The sequence below is a fragment of the Haliotis cracherodii genome, unplaced genomic scaffold (assembly GCF_022045235.1).
Source record: "Haliotis cracherodii isolate W230 unplaced genomic scaffold, xgHalCrac1.p SCAF_8, whole genome shotgun sequence".
Classification (NCBI taxonomy): Eukaryota; Metazoa; Mollusca; class Gastropoda; order Lepetellida; family Haliotidae; genus Haliotis; species Haliotis cracherodii.
In genome coordinates, this window is record NW_027266341.1 from 46,107,546 (window position 1) to 46,128,433 (window position 20,888).

General features: G+C 40.8%; 1 protein-coding gene across 1 annotated transcript in view; it reads right to left on the reverse strand.

The window, feature by feature from the left end:
• Window positions 1–226: 226 nt before the first annotated feature.
• Window positions 227–20,888, reverse strand: part of LOC139451011 (uncharacterized) — a 31,345-nt gene continuing 10,683 nt past the window's right edge. The window contains exons 14-50 of the mRNA XM_071232829.1: window positions 20,540–20,699; window positions 20,053–20,274; window positions 19,783–19,930; window positions 19,189–19,463; window positions 18,691–18,888; window positions 18,323–18,486; window positions 16,710–16,716; window positions 16,347–16,476; window positions 15,933–16,165; window positions 15,217–15,387; window positions 14,912–15,083; window positions 14,276–14,530; window positions 13,600–13,820; window positions 13,367–13,472; window positions 13,088–13,204; window positions 12,668–12,800; window positions 12,219–12,393; window positions 11,645–11,921; window positions 11,297–11,486; window positions 11,000–11,214; window positions 10,648–10,880; window positions 10,036–10,189; window positions 9,770–9,948; window positions 9,501–9,641; window positions 9,208–9,370; window positions 8,696–8,831; window positions 7,943–8,064; window positions 7,313–7,452; window positions 7,064–7,211; window positions 6,182–6,376; window positions 5,823–6,026; window positions 4,713–5,471; window positions 4,163–4,375; window positions 3,393–3,488; window positions 2,965–3,299; window positions 2,577–2,778; window positions 227–2,071 (exon numbers count right to left, since the gene is read on the reverse strand). Of these exons, the coding sequence (XP_071088930.1) occupies window positions 1,794–2,071; window positions 2,577–2,778; window positions 2,965–3,299; window positions 3,393–3,488; window positions 4,163–4,375; window positions 4,713–5,471; window positions 5,823–6,026; window positions 6,182–6,376; window positions 7,064–7,211; window positions 7,313–7,452; window positions 7,943–8,064; window positions 8,696–8,831; window positions 9,208–9,370; window positions 9,501–9,641; window positions 9,770–9,948; window positions 10,036–10,189; window positions 10,648–10,880; window positions 11,000–11,214; window positions 11,297–11,486; window positions 11,645–11,921; window positions 12,219–12,393; window positions 12,668–12,800; window positions 13,088–13,204; window positions 13,367–13,472; window positions 13,600–13,820; window positions 14,276–14,530; window positions 14,912–15,083; window positions 15,217–15,387; window positions 15,933–16,165; window positions 16,347–16,476; window positions 16,710–16,716; window positions 18,323–18,486; window positions 18,691–18,888; window positions 19,189–19,463; window positions 19,783–19,930; window positions 20,053–20,274; window positions 20,540–20,699 (7,267 nt within the window). The 3' untranslated portion in view covers window positions 227–1,793. The remainder of the gene's footprint in view (window positions 2,072–2,576; window positions 2,779–2,964; window positions 3,300–3,392; window positions 3,489–4,162; window positions 4,376–4,712; window positions 5,472–5,822; window positions 6,027–6,181; window positions 6,377–7,063; window positions 7,212–7,312; window positions 7,453–7,942; window positions 8,065–8,695; window positions 8,832–9,207; window positions 9,371–9,500; window positions 9,642–9,769; window positions 9,949–10,035; window positions 10,190–10,647; window positions 10,881–10,999; window positions 11,215–11,296; window positions 11,487–11,644; window positions 11,922–12,218; window positions 12,394–12,667; window positions 12,801–13,087; window positions 13,205–13,366; window positions 13,473–13,599; window positions 13,821–14,275; window positions 14,531–14,911; window positions 15,084–15,216; window positions 15,388–15,932; window positions 16,166–16,346; window positions 16,477–16,709; window positions 16,717–18,322; window positions 18,487–18,690; window positions 18,889–19,188; window positions 19,464–19,782; window positions 19,931–20,052; window positions 20,275–20,539; window positions 20,700–20,888) is intronic.

Consider the following 20,888-nt stretch of genomic DNA (forward strand, 5'->3'; position numbering starts at 1 on the left):
AGTGCGTGTGTACGGGCGTATTTGGGTTCAGTGTGTGTTCAGCCTCTCGATATTCTTGGATAGAACGGTCGGTGTGATGTTTCACTGATCTGCCAGTTAGGGTCACATGTTAATGGCCTGCTTCTGACAAACTTGTTGAATTAAAATAAAGGTTCAAAAGAATTCAGACAGAGAGAGTATTTATGAACAGTAAAACAACAGCATAATTATCCCATTCCGGCGCATATATATAAGAAGTACACCCTTGTAGATGGTATTTAAAAAAACAGAAGTGTCAAATTCAAAGATATTTATTGTATTTTAGACCTATATATAAATAGAAGTTAAAGATAAGAAGTCTTTACATATTCGGATAAATCCTACTGTTTAACATTTCGTTTCTACGACTAATGGCAGCTTATTTAATAGATTTTCAGAGAGAATGGAAGAACACGCAGATACATGATAACCTGACAAGTTGCGTCCTAGAATAAGCTTACTTCTTTGATCACATTAATTAGGTTATACAACAGTGAAGTACATTTCGTTTTCTATACGCCTGATATCAGTGTTATTACTCTGCATTGTAATGATGAAATCATTATTTTGTAAAAACGTTACAATGAATTTATTCCCTACATCAGTGTTGGAATCACAAACATTAAATATATGCCATTCGTCTTCAACAACAAAATTACCTTTCGATTAACATGATATATAGCCTCTTTCATTATTAGTGATTTTTTATAGCTTCCAGTCGCATCTGCTGGCTGAAAATTACACCATCATTAAAAAATGAGCAGAATATTCTCAGACGTTGAGGCGAGGCTCTTATGTAAACATACTTTTCAACATTTAAAAGAGATTTAGACTGGTTGTCGTGAAAACATTTAGCATTTGTAAGAAGGCTTTCCATGGCTTGAAAAGAATATCATGTAAAATATCTTTGTTTAAAACGTGTAACAAAAATCTCTTTGCTTCCTGTTTCCTGGCTTATCCAGGCCATGTTGCCCATGTATTGCGGCCTGCCTCATCTAAATATTCAAGATGAAATAACTTTGTTTTGGTAGCCGATCAATTCTCTGTCAAGTGGGGCAATAGTCTGTACCAATATATTCTACCACATGGAAACACACGTAATAATTCTACAAATATCGCACGCCTTAAATGTACTTTAATTTGAATAAATCAGCGAAGAACCTGAAACGTAATGTTTTTATTCTATCATAATATTTAGCTAAACGTGGTGTTGCATATTTTACCTCGATCCTTCATCGTAAGTTGTGTGCGTGTGCGTGTGCGTGTGCGTGTGCGTGTGCGTGTAGAGACTGCATTGACGCAACAGGTGAGGTGAACATGACATATATACTGAAAGACAACCTAAAGGGAATGACGCAACCTAACTGCAGACTACGTAACCAAAAGATTTGTACCCAACGAGCCTGTATGACCAGGTGGATATAATGACTCTCCAGTTGTGTAAAGCTAACAAATCGCCAAATAACAAAAGGAATATCGGCCGTATCCCATGGAGTCGTCAATGCCTACATGTATGGTTGTCAAATATGTAATATTATTATGCAATTCCATACCTAAGACTACCCATAAGACTAAGCATCTTAAACCTATTTCTTGAATTGCATTTGCAGTGTAAAAAATGAACTGTGTGTATTTCAGGACGTGGGTTTACACAAGTACGTTGTACGTGCAGAAAATATATATGATGCTTACTATTATATCAAACTGTTGAATAAAACCAAGATCTCATAACTCACAATACACAATTTGAAAGACACGAATAACTTTTATACAGGCTAGTCTTGGTTGACCTTGAATCTCTGACTACGATGAGTGTACGCTCCACAGACATCGATAGCAGTTATCATGACGTAAATACTTTCCACTTGTCTGGAGCTAAGTTTCATGACAATCTCTTCCTCCTTTGTCAATGTTCTGTCAACAATATCAGCTCCTCCAGGCAATGTTCCTACGTGAACTTCATAATCAAGGCCATTCCAAGGGGAAATAAACATATTCCTCCACGACACCAGCAGATTTGTGTTGTTTTGTGTCAAAGATATGCGTCCAGAATCTGAATTAGAACATCGAAACCAACTATGAAAACCGTAATATCTTATTATTCCGAATTGCTTTGTGAAATATGCGAAGTCGAGAATAGTGATTGCTTCATTATTCCTGTCGAAGCCAGAAAATTGCATTTTCATGTTCTCTCAGCAAAATTAACTGCATCTCACAATGCAGTTTTTGTAAAGAATGCTGCTCCTGATTAAAAGCTCGCCTATACACATGTCACTATTCTGTAGTGAACTACCGGATGAACAGTTGACAGGGTTGCATGGCGCCCTTCATCACTGTTCTTACAGTTATATGTGACGTTTACCGTGATGTCAGCTATTGCCATCGTCACAACAGTTAACATCTCTGTACATGGTTTGATACATACCAATATCTCTAAATATCTCACATTTTCACAAGATAACAAGTTGAATGTAAATTCAACTTCGCCGTTGCACAACATGCAATGATAGAACAATTTACCAAAGGTGATTGTATATTATGTGTAAATCAGTACTAACCAGATACAATTGGGGGTTGATCAGGGACTGTAAAGTAGGAGGTGGTTCTTTCTCCAGTAGTGCCAAAGATGTCAACAGGAACGACGCAGACGTTGTAAGACGTACCAATCTTCAAGTGTACATCGGTCAATGTCGCATATCTAAAATCCAAGTCGTTTGGGATATCACCCTGGTAGGTACGTCCCTCACCTTCAATTGAAACCTGAAATAAAACATAAAAGGGTATTGGATGTCTTTATGTGTAATGGATAAAGGTAGTCAATGATAATGTTCTTATTCAGCATAATGGAAGTTCGCTACATCAAGGTCATGTTCCATAACTCGTTTCATCACTATTTCAGATCATGCTGATGTCTCACAACATTCATAAATACAATGTGTCACTTACCACTGTGGACCGCAGCTGTCGGTCTGCTTGACTCCAGTGGAGTCTGACTCTGTACCGATCCTGATGACACATCCCTCTATCAGAGTAAATGGATTCACTCTGGGTCCCACTCAAGACACCAAACTCTTGTAACGATATCTTGCTCTTTTCCCTGACAATTTCAACCCCGTCCGTCGTCGCAGCCACCACTAAGCCCGCCTTGTTGAAACATCGCACTGTTGTGTAAACTGTTATTGACGAAGTGTTGAATACATCATTTATATTCATCGTAGCTGTGGACTGCCCTGAAGGCACCTTACGGAATGTCATGATGTCATCGCTTCCCTTGCTTCCTCCTGTGTGGTAACAATGTATCAAAACGATAGAATGTTCACATCATAGGATGCTAACGAACATCACGCACAAAAACTTAATGTGAATCTACCTACCAATAGCCCAATCACAGTGGTCGACACTAGACTCTTCATCTGCCACTTTCCAGTTGACGCTCACCACACTTGATGTTTGATGATCTTCATCTGACCCTAAACACAAACATTTATCATGAATAAACACTTACATGAGCGACAAAGTAAACTGACTAATTGATCCAAAAGGCGCATGTGTACACTATAGCTCCAATAACTATTCATTAATGCTTCCCCATAAACAATGTGTACTCATCTACATAGTCATCAGACATGTGAAGATCCAGGTTAGAATAGGTCTTCAGTAACCAATGCTTGTTGCAAGAGGCGACTAACGGGATCGTGTGGTCAGGATCGCTGACTTGGTTGATGCATGTCATCATATGTCAATTACGTGGATCGATGGTCATGATGTCAATCACTGGATTGTCTAGTCCAGACTCGATTACGTATAGACCGCCGTCATATAGCTGGACTTTTACTGAGTGCGGCGTTAAACAACGAACAAACCAAACCAAACATATTCATCAACAGTTTTAAGTTATTAATTTCGTCATAAAGTCTACGTTAATTTTGTTTTGTTCCTCCCCACAGAGATTCTGAGACACACGTATGAGGATTGCAACATACGGCCTGCCTGTAATTGTTACCCTACGGTTTGGATTACTGTCCTTGTGATCATTTCTTTACCGAAGATCCGTTCAGATGCATGTCGTTGTGATATAGCTGGAATATTACTTTGTCGTTTAATGTCGTAAAATGATGTCATACACATGTCTCGTAGCATTTACCTAGACCATCACTGATATAACTAAACTTTGGAGGCGTCAGGTCTACAACAATTGGTTGTCCATTGGAAACACTGGTCAGTCCAGCAGCATTCGTTGCCATGACAGTGATGTATACAGTGGAGTTGTGGGTCAGCTTCAGACCGGAAATAACCCCCTGAGTTTGCCGGTCTACATTCGTGTACTTCTGTAGCTGACTGCCACCCGGAACTGTGCCTGAAAAAGGGTGGATGTTGTTACAGTGGAGAGTGACACTGACAGTGTACAACCAACGTTATGCCACTTTGTATCTATCAGCTGGTGTTGTTTGAATCAAGTGATTCAGTTATGTTGGCGTCCATCCAGTTATCTTATGTTGGAATTAAACAGGTACAGTGTTTATCAATATGGTTTATCATAGTAAAAGCAATAGCATGTATGTTAGCATTTGTGACACAATAAAATAGTTGGCGACTTTAATATGACAATGAACACATTTGAGGTGGATCTGATCTGAGCATGATGCTAACCCTAGTTCTCTCATTGACATATTGTAATGTATGGGTAAACTAACCAATCGCCCACTTGTACTGTGTAATTGGAGACTGTTGGTCCACAAAGTGCCAGGAAGCTTGTAGAGATGACCAGTGAGACAGGAACACAGAGTGGACCACCAGATGCTCCTCTGTATCCACACTGTCCGGACCAGCAACATAGTCCACAGTCTGAACACACACATGGTCCAGCACAAACTCCATCATCCTGGACGATGACGCTATCTTCAGTACTGCACTGGTATCTACGGCTGTGAACCTGTATGTGTGTTTGTTCCAGAGGACGACTGAGTGATCTCCGACACTGCAGGTGCCTCTACAGAGGTTAGGATCAAGTGTAAAGCTGAAGACTTCACTGCCTATTGTAACTATTGCATCAACCGACCTGTGGTTGTTGGAAACAGTTTCGGGGAATCCAGCATGTAGAGTCAGCTTGTACTGCCTCCCAGTCTCAAGACCAGAGATCCTTTGGTGAATTCTCCCACTGATGGACACAAACATATGTCCGTCTTTAGCTAAAGGTGATTCGGGCGCCAGAACCTTGATACAGGACGCTGTGTCAGTTTCCCACGATGTCGGTATAACAAGGTTGCAGCGTGTGGTACGACCAGCAATATCGTCTACCTCGAATGATGGATTCTTCACCAGGTTGTCTCCCAGATATGCCATAGCCTTAGGTTCAGGCGGAGAAGTGTCGATGACAACTCCATCAGACACAGCTACATCAGAGGCATGACCAACTGCATCGACAGCATAAACCTTGTTCCAAACTCTTGTATCTGTAAAGACATCAAATGCGATGAACATTACATTGTTAACAGAATAGTATTTAACTTTCAGCCTTCATTTGAACTTACTTTTCAAACTGAAGCATGGTTTTTATGTACTATGTACTATTTATGTACATCAGGCAGAGCAACATCATGGCATGAGACCAACAGCATCTACGGCAAACACTTTGCTCTATTTTGTACCTTTAAATACAGTAAGTATGTAGGGGATGTAAGGAAATGTATCATTAGATCTTGTTATTATATTTTGTGTGTCTAGTATGTCATATACTTACCAATAGATTCGTCACGATATGGCTGACATATTGCCGATGTGACGTTAAAGTTTAACTCACTTACCAATAGATAATGGAGCTGGAAGCGATCTACTGAAGGAAGTGTGTAAGCCTGTATCCAGCCAGTCCATCACACTGCAGTCTGTTGTGTCATTGGCCGTCCCCACACACCACAAATACTTGACGATTGTGGAATCTGTGTCGGAGAAGCCATACCAGGAGGAGGAGACTTCAAATATAGAACTGTGGTAATCCTTGTCGTTGATATCTGCAAGTTCTCGAAATATTTAACAATCAGAAACTATAGATTGTGAGATTATACATTATAGCATATGGTGTAATGCATATCTAAAACATCCAATCATAAAATCACTTTATTTCTGTATTGTCTTTTCATTCACAGCTAAAGATGCATCACTGTACCTGGTCCGTCATTCACTCTGCCTGTCACTGGAGGCACAACGTCCACCTGTACACCATCAGAGTAGGCCCAGCTGACCAGACCAGCCTTGTTGTAAGCTAGGACACTGGAGTAGTAGACTGTGTTTGGATGTAGACTGAGGCCTGTCGCTGTATAGCTGGTGGTGGTCAGGTCCCCCGAAGCATGAATACTGTGACCTGAGAGCGTTGACATAAAACCACAGAACTACAATAGTAAATGTAGTAAATACATCAACATTTCTTACCACGGTCGACCATTTGAATCGTTACTGATAATCAAAAAATACGAAGTAATAAACTATACTCAACAATCAACTTGGTGGCCACTGCTACTTTGACATCAATCGGACAAAGCTATAATAAATGGAATTTAGACCTGTGGATTTACATGTATCATATGAAGAGAGGAAGACATTGTCTTGTAGCAAGTGTACTGATTATGTTGCCCAACCGGTGTTTTCTGTTTTGGGGGTCCATACCACAGATATGCTTTGCAGGGACCTAACCAACAGTCAATAAAAAACAATAACCTCATTAGCAACTTTCACATTAACTGCTCGGTGAGGTGAAATGGGGTTTAACGCTGCCATCAAGATTATTGCACGTGGATGCAAGTGTGTGTGTGTGTGTGTGTGTGTGTGTGTGTGTGTGTGTGTGTGTGTGTGTGTGTGTGTGTGTGTGTGTGTGTGTGTGTGTGGATACAACTCTTGAAGTAAAATATTTCATTATGGGCGAGAGCCTTCAGCTCAGGAGAACGTCATAGCACCATACATACATGCCTCTATTTGTCTTGCAGATACTCAGGAGAGCTGAAAGCGCTCGCGTGTAAACTGATGAATGAAAATAAATTAAATCAATAGCTACCGCCTCTTTGCGTGCTGATGTACACCCTGTATCGATGGATGCTGCTTAGACCAGGTAGGAAGTGTCCGGTCCACTTGACGACAAGTGTGTTGTTCTGTGTCTGGAAGTCTGTGTCTTTTGATTCATTGAGGCCTCGGAGTTCTTTTATCTGTTGCAAAATGTGTACCAGTCAGCCATGACAAAGTGATAAACGTAAACACTCATACTCTAGAAGGGCATGATACAGGCTGCTATACAAGATGCACTTACGATTCTTCCCAACTTCTTTGTAACTGTTGGGGGCCTTGTATCAAACGTGACGCCATCGGATTTAAATATGTTGAAAGTTCCGTTATTATACCACGCTTTCACAAAGAAGGAGTATTTCATTCCAGGTGTCAGAGACTTGCCTGAAATCAGACATCAGCATTGTATGAACACACAAAAGCAGGCCAATGAACACCTGAACATAATAAACCCCAATACCGCCTCGTCAGTGCCTTGTGTTGTTAAATGCAACACAATAATTAAAAAGAAAGAAGGAATGTGCCACCATTTCCGGTTTGTGAATACGCATGCACATGCAAAGGGCCTTTAAACAAAAGCCGTATGCCTCGAGCCACTTATGACACTTCTGGACATCACATTTTGGTTTCGGAATAAACATGACCTTGACCGAACAGGGAATCATTCTTTGTAGGTACAAAGGGGTTATATCAGGTACAAAGTCTCTGGAGGATCTTATAGTACATAATCAATTGCAGAAGTGACGATGGTGATCATATTCTACCCTCATATTAAGGAGCCCAAATAAAGTGTAAGATCATACGAAGCATACAAATATACCTGAAAATAGACGAAACATCCTTTAAGTCAGAGGAACATATAACATACAATAACCTGCTTCCAATGATATAATAGCTGATGCTTGTTGACCAGCATCGAACCACACTCTCCCAGTCAATGTATTAAACACTCCTCCTGGCTCCTCTTCATCACTCTCTCCTATACTGTATTCATAGCTGCAAACCAACAAATACATGACCATGGGAGCAAAGAAGATGATACAAGGTATTGCACATGACCTTTTGCATTGGCTGTTGTTGGGACTGTTACGTACCCTATATCATCCCCATCAGGTACCCGTGAAGATCCGGGTTAGAAAAGGTCTTCAGCAACCCATGCTTGTAAGAGGCGACTGACGGGGTCGGGTGGTCAGGCTCGCTGACTTGGTTGATGCATGTCATCGTATCCCAATTGCGTGGATCGATGCTCATGATCCGCGAAGATCCGGATTAAAATAGGTCTTCAGCAACTCATGCTTGACGTAAAAGGCGACTCTGCTTGTCATAAGATGCGACTAATGGGATTTGGTAGTCGGACCGCTGGAATATTGCTGAGTGTGGCGTTAAACAACACACAACAAAAATCAATCACTTGATTGTCTGATCCAGACTCGATAATTTACAGACCACCTTCAGAAAGCTGGAATATTGCTGAGTGTGGCGTTAAACAACAAACAAATAAACAAACAAACAGATACATCATGTGTCTCGTTTTGTACATTTCAGATGAACATTTACTATTTTCATGATATAAATAAGTAGTCTGGTGCAGGCTTGTATATGAGGTCAGTATGTAATATATGCATACCGTGTTGCTTGCAGTCCGGGTGTTGTCACAGACCAGGTGGCCGCCATGAAGGTGTTGAAAGGAGAAATATCAACGTCAGCAGCACCAGTTGCTAACAAGAGATCGATGGTGTCTACGACAGTGATTGTGTTGGGTCCTGTAAACAACATGCTCTGGACAATATGGTTATTTGAGAACAATAATGAAACAAAGGAGGTAAACTATCATGTATGGTATAATGAGCGACCAGGTGTATTGGCTATCAAACAATGCACCAAATAATGAGCACGCGTGACCCGTTCGTGTTTGGCGCCTCCAATAGGTGGAACAGAATCTGCTTAAGTTCCTTGTTTGTCAGCCCTACACCCATGCTCCCGGAGTGCACAAAGTGATGCATGCAACCATTTTCTTAACCATCAAGCTAACATGCTGTGATATAACTGGAATACTGTTCTACGCAAACTCACTCACTCACCCACTCTTTGTGAACTGGTGTTGTTTACTAGTGTGTGTGTATCACACGAGAGACAAACCTGTCGTAGATCTCACACATGTATCGTCAGTACAGGTACCGCCCTGCACAGCACAGACACAGTGCCCCTCACAGTTGTAGGCCTGGCACCTCCTCACCAGCCACAGAGAAGAGTCCGCCTCCAGGACCAGTTCAGCGTGGTAGGCATCACTCTGTAGACCAACCTAGGAGTAGTCACAGAGAAAAAGTTAGATGAACGTTATTATCTATCGACGATTTCAGATAAAAAAGCTCACAATATGCACTCACGTGATTTAGTGCGCGTATGTGTACACATTCAAGTATGCAACCTACCCCATTCACAGCCCAGACGGACACAAACACAGTCCCTTCTGGTGGCAGGGTCTCGGTGGGTACATTGAACGTCTGGAGGACTCCCTCGTCGCCATTGGCAACTCCAGATGAATCGTGGGAGACTTTTGTTAGTACACTGCCCTGTAATAAAATGTGAGAACGTCAAGAACATTTCACGACACCATATTAGTATATATCAGTTATATATTTTGAAGTGTGATAAAATAACATGTCATTAATCAATCGCAATGTGCATGTGTGTAACCTACTTTATTGTAATCAGTTCCGAACTCTTGAGATCCTACTGATACAAGGTAATGGTCTATTCCAGAATGTAGATCAGAGAAGCCAAGCCAGGCAAGGTTTAGACTGGTCCTGTTCCATGTCATCCAGCCAGATTGATGCCGTGTGAGTTTCGCTGCATGATCAGTTTTTATGGCGAAGGTACCTGCAGTGGAAAGACAGTTGCAATGTTTTTACATATTCATTCAATTAAAACTGTCTCATTATTTGATGGTGCACAGCAATATTTCACCTGTTTTGGGTTTAGAGCTGTCAACCAAAATGTCCTCAGTAGCTGCTGATGAACAGAGGCCCGCCATGTTGCAAGCTGTGACCTTTACCTTGTATTTACTTCCATCATGCAAGTCCAGGTTTGTGTATGTGTATTCCCGAATAAAACCTGGAATCTGGGGAGCAATCATGGAATTGGCTAAGCATTGTGAAGGCAAAATATAAACTGATGAACGGTCTACGGGGACACTAACATTGTCGTGCTTAAACAACATGTAATTACAAGTTGGCGATACATTAAGATCGATATGGGTGGGCATCCTTCTTTTTTGCCGTGTGTTAAAACTGATCCGATGTATGCAACTGTGGACTGTCAACGTTGACATAGAATATGATATTAACAAATGATACTCTGTATTCACGATGGCCAGATATCAATTAATTAACTATACACTTAGTATTTATAGCAAATATTTGTAAAATGTATATACATCGAGCTCAAAAGTTGTCTATGTCAGCTATAGCTGGTAAATATTTAGAAGCTGTAAAAGCAGAATGTTGTTTTCCATTGTTCATGAAAAAGGAATAATTAGATTTTCTTTGATAAAATGATTTTCAGGTAACTTCACTGTACCTCCAGATTAGAACTGTCTATCTCTCCAAGCTGGTGGGATGATAAGGAGAGGTATTGACGCTCTATGGAGGAATCAACGTCTTGGAACTCCCAGTGTAGACTCAGAGCTGTCCGACTGATGGTAGTGTTGGAAAAAACCGAAGCAATACCAACTCTCGCCGTCGGTGGGCTCACAACAACGGGTGGGCTGTTTTCTATCATAACTCCATTGGACGTCGTTTCTATATACAGTCCTGCAACAAGGATTTAAAAATCAATCATAAGTTCAAACTAACATCTGTATATAAACATCCTGAATGTACAAAGATGAAATAGGTTCTTACATTAAAGTTAACAGAACAGATCATGATACCTCCTTTGTTGAAACATCGGACAGTAGTATAGATCATCTGCCCCACTGGCAGCTGTTGGTCACGTGACAGGATGTGGAAGATGACCTCCTCCATTGCAGCATTCCTGGATGCGAGAATCTCGTCACCTCCTGGGGTTATCCCCACGTGCCATTCATAGTGATCTAACCCAGATTCCGGGTCGTAGAAACCTCGCCATTTGCATCCCAGAAATGTCCTGAAACAAGCATATATTTCGGCAGTGCGAAGTGGCGAAAATCAAGAAAATATATTTTCGAAGCGCTCTCTACAACATTCACCTGACCGCCTGGAACTGTATGTCCACGTCGCCTGTGCCATCCTGCACTGTGCCAGTAACTGGCGGGGAGCTGTCCAGGATGACACCGTCTGAGGTGGAGGAGCTGCTGCAGAGGCCTGCCGTGTTACAGGCTGTCACTGTGGTGAAGTACTTCACTCCGGGGGAGAGCAGTAAATGCTGAAGGCTGATGTCTGAATCATTTGAAAATTTAACATCATCTGTATATTAAAGTGTTATCTTATACGACAGTGTATGCTACAAAAATCCGTATTTTGATTGCTAGGTTGATTATACTTCACCAAGAATTAGCCCTGACTTCTACAATTATCTGGACACAATGAAACCCTACTTTTTGTGTTTCCAAACTCTATCTCTTCCAGTTTGTCACCACAGCCTGTGCAAGTCCCGACCTTGACCCTGTACGTGGCAACACTTGAGTGTGGGTCATCAAAGCCTTCCCAGTAGGCCCCCACCTCCGAGGTACTGGTGATGTAATCCTTGTCTTTGTCACCAGGTGTGGCAGCTGATTGTACTCCGTCAAAGACGTGGCCAGTAGATGGAGGCGTGGTGTCCACAACCACAGGCCGTGACGAGGACAGTGTGTACAGACCTGCACCGTTGAAGGCCTGGGCGATTAAAATGTATGCTTGATCGTAGTTACGATTCCCTGTTGCCAGGAGCAGGCATTATATCTAACAATGCATATATATATATATATATATATATATTGTTTAGTAAACATGCAACAAGTAATAGTCGATACGGTTTGTAAATGAAAAGAGTGTTATAAACCCGTCCTGTGTAAATATATTTACACCCTTCTGAATTCCTAGAATATTGATTGCTACATTATAGACACTGATATACGTATATGCCATATCAAAATTCACGAGTAACGATGTTGCACTCTTCTTCACATGTACCTTCAGAGAAATATAATATGAATGGCCATCCACCAAGTTGTTAGATGTATCGAGGTCCAGGCAATCCTGGTCAGTGACAAAAGTGGCTGATACGTCATCGTACGCAGGTCTGGTACCCATGGAAACCACATATTCCTTTATTCCACTCTCCTCGTCCAAGAACACGTTGGTCCAGCTGTAACAGATGTCATGCAGGGTCATCTTGCAACGTATTGAACTACAGTCGAATCAGATTAGCCATGACCAGGCAATATGTCCACTGTAAGTGCAAGTGTAACATGTTACACTTAAGAGTATTGATTTCCACTTCATGAAGAACGCAATGTACATATGTTTGCCTATTTGATTCCACAACTACTCTCACAAAAAAGTAACATATAACTTATGTGACAAATATTGAGAAAAGCATGCTAATGACAATTCAATTAACAATTTACATTCAATATTACCAGACATGCACCACACGTGATGTGATGTAGCGTCCCTCAAGTTGTACGAGCTGGCCAGTCAAGGCTGGTGCAGTGAAGTCCACAAGGAAACCTTCAGACACAGCCATTGTTGTCATGTTGACAAAGTCCGTTGCTGAAATGAGAGCATCATAAGTGATAGAGTGGACACCAAATCAGAATATCGACACATGCATAATGGAATTCCTAAACGTTGCATGACACAGAGGAATCCACGTCGTCTGGTTGATAATAGATTGTATGATCCATATCCACAGAATGTCAGACGACGTGGACTCTCTCTCTCTCTCTCTCTCTTTCTCTTTCTCTCTCTCTATATATAAATATCTATATCTATATATATATATATATATGTACGTGATGCTGTGTTCTTGTTTCTATGCTATATCCTTCTTGTAGTACCTTTCACTGAGGCATAGTATGTGTTTCCAGTATGTAGATGAAGACTGTGTAGAGTGTAGTGGTCGACAGATCCAACATTGGTGAACTTGACGACATCCTGCCCACCAGGAACAGATCCTGGGAAAGGAAACACTCATGGCAGGCCACTGTTATTCAATTTACAATTGTATTTAAAATGTATTTAAAGTACAGCATATTCTGCTCTATAATCTGCACGGCAAACTATGTTGAGAGTTCAACTAATATTTGAGTTAAAGTGAACTGTTGGATGTTTCATACCTAGCGCTATCTCATAATATGAAATGCCACTCAGATGGGCTATATGTCCCTCTTCTTCGACATCGGTGAAGGCTGACCATTTCATGGCAACGTCTGTCCTGCTAATCTGAAAGACGTAAATTCTTTGCAATATAGTTTTGTTGTTCTGCATTGATGAGGAGATTACAATAAGACAACTTGCCATGAATATACATGTATTATGTTGTGGGATCTAATACCTATATAACCAATACCTGAAAGGATCCGTCTATAAGTCCCTCAACGCTCACTGTCCCCGGTGTTGGTGGTATGAGGTCGACTGTGATGCCGTCACTGCAGGCGTTCACTTCAGACAGCTGGGACGTCCACTTCTCGAATGGAGTGTTCTTCTCATCAGCATGTATGCACACATAAAATCTTTTGCCATGCCGTAGGTGAGCCCCATGTGTGAATTCCACGTTGAGGAACTCGTTCACTGATGGTACGAAATGAAAACATACAAGATGTGGTCACTGGATTTTCAATGTAGAGCTAGTTTACCTGTAGATTTAACGGCGCTTAATTGAATTTAAAATCGCAGTGAAATCTACCGGTAACATATCTATACATTGAAAGCGCACTGGGTTTATCTCCATTCTGACGTGTTTGCACATGTTTAAGCTGTATCGGCTTTGTCAAATGTTTTGAGTGGGTTATCGATAACGGCCTTTAAACAAAAGTATGGCGTTGTATATCCTCAACCCTCATTACACTCCAGGTATTAATCCACCCATTCAAAGCCTGTAGTACATCGTACTTCGTAAGCTAACATGTGGGCATCCTGTAGTTATAAGCTGGATCAATCACAACCGATAATTTCTAAACTTATGGTTGAACTGCATATTAGGAATAAGAATTATATCAACAGTAGAATTGTTGTAATTATATTACCTGTGTGTCCACACCTGATGACATCTGGCATGCTACAGGGGTCACTGACGGTCATCAGACTCTCTCTCTTGTAGTGAGATGAGGGGTCCACCTGGTCACCTGACACCACTGCCCACGTGTAGTTCCTGTGACGTAGAGTCGGCCACACAGCAGACAGGATGTTCTTGTAGGGGGTGTAGTCAGCATCATCGTGTTCCCAGTAATTGTTCTGATCTAAACTAATGCTATATCCTATACGTGGTCCTTTCGCTGTGCCTGGAATCCCATAAGCTTATGGTATTTGAATATGATACGATCTTTCTTTAGAAACGTTGATTCAAACTGTGATGACACTCTTCTATATAAAGGACGGGAGGAAGTTTGACATGATTTAGTAACGTTATATTCATACAAACATGATGTTATTATATCGATGCAATTGTGGAATTCATAATATCAGTCACACCTCTCTCAATGTTGAAATACACAAATAGATTGAAGCACTTGGTTATTCTTAGTACATTGGCTAATATATTACGAACATAATGTAATAATTGCGACATTTTCCACTAATGTGAAAATTCTCAGCTCCAGTGAGTTTTGGTCATGATCAGGTCGAGATGCGTTATGTTCTCGTCTTCTTCAGGCTTTACTCACCGACAGCATCTACAACGACTGCAGGTTCAATGTAACGTGGGTCATATGCATTACAATCTCTGACATCTGCCGAAGTTGTTGAATATATTCCAACTACATTGTGACCCCTGACCGCTAGTCTTCGGCACTTGGTAAAGTCTAGCTGCTTTGGTAGAGTTATCTGAAAACGCATCTGGAAACACACAACTGTCATTAACATGTTACTAAGAAGACATCAACTATAATTCTGTGGATAGGATGGTAAAATGTAATATTGACTGTAGGCAAATAGACAAGACGAAACAATGTTCTTCATACGTACGTACCTTTTCCTTGATACTGACAATACTTTTAGCATCCACCTCCTGCCAGTTGATGAACATGTTGCTGTTGTGACTGTTGTCTGTGAGTCCCCACTCGTATCTGTCCATGACGTCATAAGCTTCTGATACAACCGGTATATCAGGATCACGGAACCGAGACATCGTCACCTGGATCTGTGAATATATAGATTAATATTGTAACAACATATTATGTTAAGTTATGCTCTTAAATTTATTAATTTCATGCAAAAACATTATCAGCAGGATTTGTCTGTGCCGAAACGTTTTGTGCGATGTGTCGAAAAGGTACACATTAAATTATTGAGGAACTAATTTAGAGGTGTTTATACTAAAATATCATATACGCCGTATGTAATGACATCCCTAGCACTGTAGACATGGTCATAACATGATGAACGTTGTGGAAACAATACTTGTATTCAATCAGCTTATTGGGAAACTGTTACCTTGAATCGTTGCTGAGTTAATACGTTTACAAAGTTCTCGTTATTGTATGACAAAAACATGTTACAGGTCTTGTGTTTGACAATATTATTTGAATTCTGTCAACATAGGTCATCAAATTACCCCTTAAAATACGCAATAGTTCATGACACGGATGTGTATTTGTTGCAAGATTCATTCTGTGAAAGGGATGACAAAGTGGCGAATTCAAGCAAAATACTTAAAGAAGTTTCTTTCAAACTTGTATACTTTACCTGTGCCTTTCCCCCTACAGATTCATCGTATGTCAGTGACATGCTTCCAGCTGTTGGAGGATGCGGTAGGACAGTCACACCGTCACTGTGGATGGGCTTAGTACAGACTTTACCGGCACAGAACTTGACTGCAGCCCTATAGGTACGTCCTGCTTCCAGAGATAAATCACCAACCACGAGCCTCTCAGAGGACCCAAGAGGCTCGAAATCTCTCCAGGTGTTCCAGATATCTGCTAAAGAGGGAATACAATATTGAGCAATAAATTATTATTTATCAAATAACATAATCAAACAAATGTTTGGTAGTTTCAGGAGCGTTACTTTTATCATCATCCTCGTACATGCATCGTTCACTACAAACACATTGCTATGTTATTTCGATATTGTGGGAGCTACATTTCTAGTTCTGTCTACCTGATTTTGGTAGTAGTATTTGAAACCCCCAGTGTACCTCCGGATAGTTCAGGCTACTGCTGGTGCTCCTGTTCCAGTGGGCCGCATATGTTGAGGTAGAGATTTGGAATTCCAAATCACGAGTACAATCCTGGAAATTAATTAATTAGGAGATAAACAAACTATGTTTTCAATGTAGAGCTAGGCTATCTGTAGATTTAACCGCCCTACATTTAACATGTTAAACCTCACGCTGCGCAAATTCAATTTAGTGCGGTTAAATCTACAAGCAACCTAGCTGTGCATTGAAAATACAGTATGTTTATCTCCATTCCACAATGACGAAATAAAAGGTATTAGAAACTACATTGAGTGTATCGGCACGGGTTGAGTCCAGTGTTTTTTTTATCAGAAGTCGACAATACTTTTTAAACCAAACATGACATTCATTATGCTCAAGCAGTTTGTTTACACCGTTATACTTCACTCGAAATTATGACAGACACTGAAAGCATGAAGCACGAAAACCTCGTAAGCTAACATTGATGTGGGCACCCTGAAAAGAACTAAGCAAGCCTCACAAAGATTTTGTTCTACAACGCACGTCACTATTACAGCGTCATATCGCACATTGTGACGCAAAAGATATTGTGTCACAGTCATATATAGAAAAGCTCAAAATTGTAAGCTCTCTGTTGTTCTCCAAAACATACTCTTTGTAGACTTATATTGTGTTTTCTGCACGGAATCTTTGCCACACATCCTTTGAATATTGTAGTAACCGTAACTTTGCATTTTGTAGCCGATATTTGTACATATAATGATTTAAATATTCCTACCGACAAAGAAGTAAAAGAAGTACTCATCTAAAAATATTAGCTTCCTCGGTGATGCGGCAGACAAATGGGCTGTTTTAATCAGAGGGGGGTTATAGTGATTTCAAACCTATAACTCGCCATTCAAAATCGAGTATGTTTCAAATTCATGGTTTAATGATAAATAACCATTGTTATCGTCTCTTCAATAAGTTACACGGAAGCTGTATGTACTTCACACCAAGGTCTCTTTTCCTCTTCATCACATACATACCTTCATGTTCCTTGCAGTAACATCAGGACCTTGGTCTGGGGGAAAACGAGACAACTCGTCAGTGATGTATGTTGTAGTATGAAAAAAAATATGTGCACGATTTGGAATAATCTATGGCTCTGAGGAAATACTGCTAACCGGCAAATCATAATATTTATGTAAACAATCCCCTCGCAAGCGCTTGGAACTAACACAGTTCTATTCACAATACATCCTCAATCAGTTAACGTTCTGGGCATTAATTCAATCGAAACAAATAATCCACCCCAATGTATTCTCTTGACAAATTATAGTTTGTGCATTATTTAAAATGCATTCTTGAAATGAAAGACAAAATAATGTGATCTGGAGTCACACAATTAATCCAGCTCGGCTAACACTTGTCGCATTATTATTTTTATGTCAGAGTACCAAGAAAGTGTATTTGTTTTCAGATCCATAATGTTCTATCTCCATCAGTAAATCCAACTGGCATATTAATATTCTGATTATTCTGATCAAAGTTTTTACCAAAAGGAGATATTACATACTTGAGACAGCCTACTGTAATGAAGTCATCACCTTTTCTGTATTTCAGCTGACAGATCACCAAATTCACTCCCAACGCACACATTCTACAGTTTATCAATAATAACCAAATGATTTGGAACTATGCGGTCCTATCTCCTTGTCACATGATCTGTGTGAAGAATGTGAGTGGACACATCGACATTTACACGGACATAGAACAGTCTGGTTTTAAGAAACTTGTGAGTTTTTGTACATAGAATCACTTAAAAACTACTTTCCAGTAACTGGGGTCTCATGAAATATACAACAATGTTAGAAAACACCCATTTGGAAAGAAAATGCAAAAACATAATTCCGTTCAAATGTGGAAATAGGACCATCTGGTTAACAGGCTTAATTTAGGCGAAAGGTAATTCATTCTTGTACCAGAATCACCGCATCCTGGCCCGTCTCTGACAGTGACATCTGTGACATCAACGTCTGGCCTGATAATCGTCACACCGTCAGAGGACACCGTCATCTCTCCTCCACCAGTAGCCGCCACGACAGTCACAAAATACTTCTGAAATTATCCAGAGGCACCATTTCCACGTACATATATTACAGTCAATGTGCACAAATCAGTCAATGTAAACATGACTAACATTTTCACTTATTCAATTAACAAAACGCAAAAAATAACAAACTGCATTCCTCTGTATTGGAATATCAACCATATTATGCTGACAAAACTAATTCATATATGGTAACTTCATGTCATACAAACCTGATTTTCGTCTAAATGTAGGCCAGTAAACTCATGTTGTAAGACATTGCCAACGTCCATTAGGTTCTGGAAATCTGATGAACGAGGCTGAGATCCAATCCCGACTTTGTATGTAACAGTTTCAAGCCCACCGTCGAATCCATACCATCTGGCCCTTATGGAACTTGTTGAGATTTGCTGGTCTGTGTCCTCAATACTCTGAAAGTAATTAAGTTACGAATTTTCATGCGGTCTCGATGCTGACATATCTATTTCAAGGGAACATCTGTGAGAACACACAACAGTGGGATGCATAGAGGTAATACACCTTGATGCAATGCATTTACAAAAATAATCATATTTCAGTTAAATTGAATCATTCTTGTCCACAATTTATAACTCCAGCGAAGGTCATTCATTGGCATTATTGTCATAAGTACACGCGATTGACATACATTGTGTAATAAAAGAAGACATGTTAAAGATAATTCTGAGTTACGATTCTAAAGATGCACATACACTTGTTTCAAACAAGGATTCTTCTCCAACTGGAATGATGTCTTCAACCACACCACGTAACGGCAGCATGACGTCATGGACGTAGGGCTCAGACACAGCCACTGTGGACAGCCCTACTATGTTGGTGACCCTGACTGACACAAAGTAGGTGTGGCTGTGGTGGAGGTCCCAGTGGAGGTCTGTGAGGGCTACAGCTGTACACGTGGGTGGAGACGTCAGTGTACAGCCTCCTCCCGACTGCAGCGCCGTGAAGGGGATGAGTGTCGACTGCCCCTCTCCAAGTTAAAGTATAGTTGCAATGTGTGTTTCATTATATATGTTAAATTGTACATAGGAAATCACATGCACCATGTGCACTTGTGCACCAACCGTCACACACATCTATCCATCCATACCTACATGTATATACATACAAACATGCATACGAGCGCACGCACGCGCGCACGCACGGACACATACATACATACATACACCATCGTTTATGTTTTTCCCAGTTATCCATTCAAATCCAACAAAACCTATGGTAACCCAGGTAACAACGAGTGACGGGTTTTGAGTATCGACACGCGAGGAGTGGATGATAAAGCTACTTACTCACTGACACCTCGTATTTGAGATATAATAGCTCCGGATCTGTGAAGGCCTTATTCCAACGTGCAACCAGAACGTTACTTTTCAACATGACACTGATCGATCCAGAAAATCCAGGGTAGAAGGTATGTACTGTTACAGGACCCACAACCTCAGGAATTACAGAAGACGTATTAGCTATGTATAGCACAAGGCATAAATGTATATATCGGATTAACAAAAAAATATTTGACATAGTGGTTTACTGTCGTTGTAAAGTAAAGTTATACATACTTTTGATGCTGAGGCACCAGCATTGTTGATGGCCTTGACGGCTATGTAGAACTGTTGCCCCTCACTGAGACGAGGGTGGTAGCCCTGATACTGAGGATGATGATGAGTGGACGTGTAGGGCAGGATATCGGGAGATTCTTCCCCAGAAGGATCTGACATCAACCCCAGCTCGTAGTCATAAATACCGCTCTCCGTGTCACTGCCAGTCCAGTTTACAAAGAGCTGGCAATGGAAGATCTAAGCATGACATCACGAACTTGTAAATATATCAACAGAGATATCATCTCAAGTTAAATACTATGACAAATAGTTGCTTTGCGTTTTATGAATAATCCTAAGGTAATCATACTTGATAATACTGATATCATGATTCCATTCAAGGGGGGAGATTTTCCCATTCATCTCCGCTGAAAATCTTCAAACCGAGTCGTTTACATACATACTCCAGAACTACATCACCGCAATACTCGATAGTTAATGTACGTACGTGATGCTCTTTGTAGACGCACAGAGACTTGATGAAGGTGACAGACAAGGCGACGAGGGATCCACACTCATCGTTGTGCATCTGCATCCCACTTCCGTTGTTGTGACGATGTATTGGAAACAGGAATAGGCTCTCGTTGTCTACTGGCGTGGCCCTGGAACTGGCGACACAGTCTGTACTTTGAAATCCGCATTAATAACCTTCATGTACACTTTACATTGAAATCCGCACAAATACTCCTTGAGACACATTGAATTTAGCCCTGCACTAAAATGCGCATACCTGCGACTGCTGCTGAAAACAGTATTGTCGACACGAAAATGCACACTACATAACCAAGACGATCACG